Genomic DNA, 8,312 nt, shown 5'->3' with positions numbered 1-8,312 from the left:
ATCATAGCGAGGAAATGCTTCAGCGTAATGTATCTGATACATTATAAGTACGATGCGCTGTAGGTCTTCCAGTTAAATTAAACTTCTGTAGGTCTGGTCAGTATTTGGATGGGTGGTCACCAATTAATGCCGGGTAGTCATACCTAGGCTACACCGTTGGATTTCTGGTATTTTTGGCTCAGAGGCTCCTTTTTTTTTTTTTTTTTTTTTTTTTTTTTTTTTTTTGTAGCCTGGCCATGAAAGGCCTTGGAAATTTGGTGCCACCAGAAATGGGTAACAATAAGGCCTTAGCGATCAGTAGGTGGTGGTGCAAAAACATTCACTAAAACGGTTGACTTTCAAAACCAAAAAATTGTCCATTTACTTTTTAAAATCAAACTTTAACGGTTATATGAAAATCAGCAGTTTCTGTAAATGGTTCTTATGTGCCCAAGTTATTAGGTTGCCTCCCTTATTTCTTCAACCATCTCACCTCACACTTGGAGAGTGATCTCACCAGGTCTCAAGGTACAGGTCCAGGGTTGAATGACAACACAAACCTTACTTTGGCAGTGTATTACTCACAACTGTGCTGTGACACAGAACAATGTCGAAAATGATTGGTGCTACCGAACTAGAACTTTATTCGTTCAGTTATTCATCTAATTCATAAGCTTCAGTTAGATTTTAATTTGAATTTTCGGGCAATATAAGAGCCAGTTGATGACTTTAAACATTATGTTTTTTCAAATACGTTTTGCGAAACTAAATGACATATCTGTCACAGTATTTGTGGCTCCTGGTTTGTTTCAGGTCCCACTTACGGTCGCTTTACACCAGATGGTGACCAGACAACCAGTGTTCTTACACCGTAGATTTTGCCATAACGTCTGGACGATGGCCTTCCACAATCTGAATTTGAATTCTTTGCTCGAGGGTTCCTGCAAGTACGCTTGATTAAAGCATATGGTTAGCGGCGAGGAAGTTCTTCAGGCACAGGACTGACGCCTTTGCCTTATATGGTATTTGTGGGTGGAGATCTGATTAGCCCATATGTATAAATAAAACACTCTTTATTTACCATACTTTTAATAACAAAAATACTGTTGAGGGAAGACCCCCTTGAAATCACATTATAGGCAAACATCACAGGACTAATCAATGTACTCGTACAAGAAGTCAAGGGTCCACGGCGTATGAAGTCAACAACTAGGGAAGACTTAGAGAGCGCATACCTCCCTCAGTAGCAACTCAAAGGAGCTTCTGTTCTTATCCACTGGATAGAGTCAGTCTTCCGGACACACGTGGAATCTTATAGGCTGGGGGATTTTCTTTATATTTGTCTGGGCGACTGTTTTCATTAAAATGTTAATCTTAATTTGGTAGAATTTAGTCTAAGACATTCAAAACTGTCTATGGCTTACCGAGAAATCTAAAGAAAAAATTCTGAATCTCTGTTAAGACCTGGCCCCGTCTCTATTTCATCCAAAAACAATTAATACGAGTAAAACGGAATTTAAACATTTCAAACGATCCTAGAGCACGCTGGGCACAAAAGCTGGGTTTTTTGATCTACCAGTCCCCGGGATGCCTTCAAGATCCACAGAAGAAAAGCTCCAGTATTAAATTGGTTTCTATCCAAAATATGAAAGGTCTCTGGTCAAGTCATAGGTCATATAATGAAAGAATCTGATTTGGTATCAGTTCATGGCGAACCATCAATATTGAACGTAATGAAACAGCTGAACGTAATGACCGAACAATAAAGCAGTTAAATGTATTCACACAAGATGCATAACGATTAAGGTGAAAAGTTCAGTGAAGTAAAAAAGATAAAGAGATTAAGCAGTAAAACAGGCACAGCAGTCAATGAATATACAGAGGTCAAACAACTAACCTACTTTATCACTATGCTCAAGGTCAGTCCAATTTAAAAATGAAAATTATTCAAACAAAGCCGCAGATCAATTTATAACAAACTATAAAGCTGTACAATGCATAAAGAGAAAATAACTTATAATAGATTGGTAAAAAAATGCACTAATAAGAGACGGACGGAAAAAATGAAACAATGAAGCTATTAACCAGACCAGCAAGCCCCATTTTACCACCGGCATGAAAACGTCCTTGAGATCTGCAGCAAGATTACTGCTGACGGAGCTGCAGCTTCCAACAACACAGCCTTTCTTTGAGATGTAAGAGTAACAGACACTAGCTCATTCTTTATATACGAGCGTCTACTGTCAAAAAACAAACTGAACAGGCATTGCAAAAGAATGGCTTCAGCGGTCATAATATTAGATGAATAATAATGAAGCAATATAGTAACCAAATTATAGCGATCGAAGATATTTCACAAGACTTCTTATGTAGTACAGGTGGAAAAGCGGGATTTCCTTCCGGACTTTTCAAAGCGCAGATGGCGGTGTTCAGCCCAGCATCGGGAATTCTTCTGGAAAGAAAAAAATAAATAAATAGAGGAGATAGTCCACTGACATTTTCATGCTGTTTTATTCGCTTGCAAGCAAAATACACCACACATACACATATATAACTCAAAGTTATACGAATGGGAAAACATGATCAACGTATATAGTTCTATTGTTTTTCTATAAACACAAACTTTTTCTATTTCATTGACTAACAAATAGCCCTGCCAAGAGTTTATGGTTTCATGGTGGTTGGCGGTCTCATGATGCGATAATGTTGGCTGAGCGCAGAGTTAAGCAAAACAAGTATTAACACTCAAATAGTTTGGTGGCGGTGGCAATGGCCCAAAATAATGCCCGAGAACCACAGACTAATGGAGCAAACTTACCGCGGAACATAAAATTGCCGGGCATCTGCGGAGGCTGACAAACGTGCTGCCGACGACACGTGTCTAGGCAGCACATTTGCGCGGGCATGCACTGCATGTGCCCCTGGCAGGGCATCGAATACCCTCCGAGGGACATATCCAGACCCATACACATCGGTCGGGTGTAGGGGCATCTTGGGAGGTAAGGCGCTACCTGGGTGATGGGATCTGTGGGGAACAAGGTTTTCATGTCAGTGGACCATGATTATGTATAAAGCCTTCCAGATTTCAAGATTTTTTTGCTTGTTAGAGTGAAGTTCGCCTGTTACTGTCATAATTCTAGATATATATACCTCTCTCTCTCTCTCTCTCTCTCTCTCTCTCTCTCTCTCTCTCTCTCGTCTCTCTCTCTCTCTCTAGATATATATATATATATATATATATATATATATATATATATATATATATCTATATCAAATATACAAGGCCCATTAAAACACTTTGGTTTAAAGCTAAGGACTATATTTCGGTGGACTAACTTCCACCCTTATCAAGTAGTGATAAGGGTGGAAGTTAGTCCACCGAAATATAGTCCTTAACTTTCAACCAGAGTATCTTAATGGGCCTTTTATGCTTGAGACGTATCCTGTTTTAACAGAAGAATTTATTTATACACACACACACACACACACATATATATATCATACATACTTACATACATACATATGTATATATAGATAGAGATGGAGGAGAGAGCGAGAGAGAGAGAGAGAGAGAGAGAGAGAGAGAGATTTCTAAGATATGATTGCTTTCTAGATTATGTCTTTGTTACGAGTTTCCATGTAAAATGAGTCAAGAGATGCCAAAAGCGTTACTGAAGGCACAGGAGGTAGTGTTTTTAGTCGGTTTGTGTTACTTAACAGATTACTAATAATATTTGTATTAGTATACTCCGGCTTTCTGGGTATAATAATTATGTATCAGACTGAAATGTAGTGGAATAACGAAAGAAGTATTTGCGAAGGGGAAATTATATTTTGTTGGGTAACTGAATGAACACACCGGGCAATACATAATATAACGGTGATGTTAATGTTATCAAAAAGGTAATAAGTTTTAACGTCGCAATAAATGCAACTGAATATGTGTGCAGAATGATGCAGAAAGGAAAAACCTCGTGAGAATCATTTCAATTTGTTACTTACGGCCACAGCACTCGGGCATGCCCATCATGTTGACGCAATATTGGCTGCAGCCACCAGCGGAATAGGGAAAATTGGATCCCATTGGGTAGAAACTGTTTGGCATGAGTGGGTTATACGGAAAGTAGCCACCTCCCCAACGATTGCTTCCGGTTTCCGTGGAATTGAACTCCGAGATGTGGTAGAAACGGTTCTCATCTCCGTTTTCTGTGGAGTTAGACCCCGGGGTTTGTTCCAAGGAGTTGTCCTTAGCGCTTTCGTCCGGGGCACCACCAGGTACCCGTCTGTCCATGATGCCAGACAGGCAGATACCCACCCCACTTAGGAACAAAAGGACAGCCAGAATTCTCTGCATCTGAGAAAGAGAATGATGAGTTCAGCATAAATATTACGGCACCGATTCAAAGAGTCTCCATTTCGTGGTATAGGTCAACCTTAAATAACCTAAAGTATTAATTTTTTTGTGTAGATTATTAAATATTATCTTTATTTGGTCTTATACTATAGCCATATGCGGCGTCAGTATTTCACGAGTAACAAGAATGATTTTCTCAAACCTCTGAATCTTCTCTGGTACCTGAATAAGTAAAGCAAGAAAGGTAGCGAGCAGGGTGTGTGCAAAACACTGGGAAGAGATCAAAGTAGGAGTTTATGTTTCTAGATATTGCTGCTGCAACAAAAGTCTATTTTCTTTTCAGCTATGGAATATATATATATATATATATATATATATATATATATATATATATATATATATATATATATATATATATGAAGCCTTATTTTTCTTTTTAAAAACATAATTCTAGTTTTGTTTACTTTCTGACTTCGAGTGATGTTCCCCGGATTCTTTGGTCTAACTTATAATTTTCCCCTTGTATACAGGTGATCTTTTCTATTCTGCTCTTTTCGTGTGTTTATTAATGACTCAATTTTATCCGTATATCTCTTCTGCCTTCTTCCTTCCTTTTGCCTTTCTGGTGAAGTTATGGGTATTTGTTTAATTGACTGAGCTAACTCGGGGAAAAAACATTAACAATTATTTTTAAACAATCACAAAAAATCGGTGTAGAATTGTATTGTTCTTGTCAGTCTTATTCTTACTCGTATTTTCCTTTAGATTAGTCCTTGAATAATTTTGATATATTCAACACATTAGGACATTACAGCCCTCAGCAATGTTGGAGAGAGAGAGAGAGAGAGAGAGAGGAAGAGAGAGAGAGAGATTAGATTAGATTATAAAATTTTTGGCACAGCCAAGCGCCGAGAGAGAGAGAGAGAGAGAGAGAGAGAGAGAGAGAGAGAGAGAGAGATTCTTTAAATATGCCTCAAGCTGATCATATCCTAGTACACCTTAATCAGAAGAATTAACTTGCATTATAATGTTCTTCCTACAATGCAAAAGAGTAAAAATAAGATTTTGACAAGACCTGGGTTCATTTGCACTCAGAGTGGATAATCGTAGAATTCTCTAAAATTCATCAGCTTCCATTATCTTTAGTAGCAGGAGCAGTGTGAGTAGCAGCAACAACAATGGTAGCAAAAAAACTACTTACCTTTTATTCTTCTAATCCAAAGAGGCCTTCCAAAAGATGCACACGAAAAACCTCAGACCAAAAGTATTTGCTCTTGCTTTCGGAGGAACCTCGTAGAAGAGAGGGCTGTCGTCGCTAATGACCGAATGACTAAAATTCTCTAGAAATTTCCCTATTTATGTGAAAGCAACAACCTAACAGACAAAGGGAAAAGGGTCTGCATTAACATATATCTGCGGAACGCCTCTTTTGACAATCCGGCAGGCCGCCATGTTTTATCTTCCTTTGTTTTTACTCACTCTACTTTTTGAGGCATACTTTGTTCAACATTAAATGACTCTGTTCCGTCCAGGAGATGGTCCAGGACCTTGTTAGCACGGACAAAGGATAGTTAACGGGGAATTTCGCGGTCAACAAAGGATAGGCGGGACTTATAGCGGTTCCCGCGACGGTAAACTGGTTCAAATGTGTTCGCGTTGCTAGAGGCATAATATGAGTTATGGTTTCTTTGTCTGTGTGTGATCTGGTTTCCACTCGCCACGTTCCGTATTATATAGGCATGTGAATAAGTGATATATATATATATATATATATATATATATTATATATATATATATATATATTTGAGTTTTTTTATTAAACTTGGATATAGAAAGAATAATATGACGTCTTGTGTCCACTAACGAATATGCGTAAGCATGTAAACGAGCGCATGCACACAAACACGTATAGACATAAATATACAGATATGCAATGATATATATATAATATATATATATATATATATATATATATATATATATGTGTGTGTGTGTGTGTGTGTGTGTGTGTGTGTGTGTGTATATTCGTGTGTGTGAATTTTTGTAACTTACACGAGCGTGACTTTTATACTCATGTATATGAAGCCGCAAAGGGAACTATAAACGATCGATCAGTGCTACGTAGGCCAGGATTCGATTAATGTCCGTGTTCAGAAACAACGATACACAGTGCCTTTTTTCGTAAGGCTGTCGCAGATTATATTATTGTCTTGACCTCTCTGTAAGCAACCCTCTTGTGGGAAACGCCTTGTTAATGCATCCCGTATCTTGTATTTCATACTTTATGCTACTTTGCCTTTCTAATTTTATTCCGTGTTTGATCATTTATTTTTCTGACACATTCCAAATTCCATGTTTGATTATTTATTTTTCTGACACATTCCAAATTCCATGTTTGATTATTTATTTTTCTGACACATTCCAAATTCCATGTTTGATTATTTATTTTTCTGACACATTCCAAATGCCATGTTTGATTATTTATTTTTTCTTAGGCATTTCCAATTTCCAAGTTTGATTATTTATTTTTCTGTTCTGACATTCTATTCCAATTCCATGTTTGATCATGTATTTTTCTTACGCGTTCTATATGAACTTCCTTTATATTCACAGGCTCAGGTTCGCGTCCTTGTCCTCAGCGTTGTTTGCTTGGTCGTGCTGGCTTCCCTGACGCAGGCCGCCTCCATCACGAGTATGTGCATCAGGTCAGTCGAGTTTCCTTCATTCTAACTTCCTTTGGATTCATTCGACTTACTATCTAATAATAATAATAATAATAATAATAATAATAATAATGGTAATTAATAATAATAATAATAATAATAATAATAATAATAATAATATCCTTTATTTCAGCTCAGGGCCATATACATGGAATATACAAAATTCAGACAGTAACATAGACAATCTAGTAGATACATGTGACATGATAAAAAAGTGAATAATCGGCACTTATCCACACAATAGCTGAGGTAGCATAAAAGATAGTAATCATAATACTGGTAATAACAGTAATGATATTGGTGAGAAAAAAATGCATTGAGAGTTATAGCAGTCACACGAGCGTGACTTTTATATACCGCCCTTAACATGACCCTGAGTATTAAATGGATTACGGTCAACACTAACTCACTAGATGATGATGATATTATGGATGTAATCAATTTGCTTATTATCTTTGGGGGTATGGCTATAGCAGATTCACATCAACCGTGCATCTGATGTCTAGGCCAGTCCCTCATGACGCTCCTGATTGGCTGTTGATAAGCCAATCACAGGGCTGGAAACTCTCAGTCTCTCTCGAGAGTTCATATAGGCAGGATGTATGTTCCATCTCTCTTGAGGGATATATCTTTCAAAAGTATCCCTCGGGAGAGGTGAAACATACATCCTGTCTATGCGAACTCTCTCAAGAGACTGAGAGTTTCTAGTCCTGTGTGAATGGCTTATCAACAGCCAATCAAGAGCGTTGTAAGGGACTGGACTGGACATCAGATGTACGGTTGATGTGAATCTACTATAGTAACCAGTCAGCGAGTCTTCTAAAAAACATAGTCACTCCTTGGAATTTTCAGCAAGACATGATAATTGATTCTCTTTTAAAATATATTTAAAATGTAAAGTTACTATCAGAAAAATTGTTGAAACGTCTTAGCCTCAATGTCTCGTGAAAACAGGACACATTCACAAAGTTGGAACTGTCCACGAAATTGTTCAGTGTAAGGGTAGTCTGAAGTGGCCCAACATATGGACGTTTTCTCCTCAGGAATTCATACTGTTGATTGACATACTGTTGATTACAATCCTTGTGTCATTCCTATTGAACTAAATGTATGTGCATGCGTATACGCACACACACGCATAGGTATGTATATATACGTGTGTTTTAAATATGTGAATGATATATATTATATATATATATATATATATATATATATATATATATATATATAAACCAATTAATTATCTATAGTATGAG

The 8,312-nt window shown here is 37.3% G+C and overlaps 1 protein-coding gene across 1 annotated transcript; it reads right to left on the bottom strand.

Moving 5' to 3' along the window:
* Positions 1-1,051: 1,051 nt before the first annotated feature.
* LOC135221887 (uncharacterized) lies at positions 1,052-5,684 on the bottom strand. Its single transcript, XM_064259846.1, has 4 exons — positions 5,535-5,684; positions 3,982-4,333; positions 2,798-3,004; positions 1,052-2,431 (listed from the first exon to the last, which is right to left on the bottom strand). The coding sequence occupies exons 2-4, from the start codon at positions 4,331-4,333 to the stop codon at positions 2,409-2,411; spliced, it is 582 nt and encodes a 193-aa protein (XP_064115916.1). The 5' UTR covers positions 5,535-5,684; the 3' UTR covers positions 1,052-2,408.
* Positions 5,685-8,312: the final 2,628 nt, after the last annotated feature.

Source organism: Macrobrachium nipponense, chromosome 3, assembly GCF_015104395.2.
Source record: "Macrobrachium nipponense isolate FS-2020 chromosome 3, ASM1510439v2, whole genome shotgun sequence".
NCBI classification, from domain to species: Eukaryota; Metazoa; Arthropoda; class Malacostraca; order Decapoda; family Palaemonidae; genus Macrobrachium; species Macrobrachium nipponense.
Note: the sequence above shows the minus strand (reverse complement) of the source record. Positions and strands in the feature narration are given on the sequence as shown.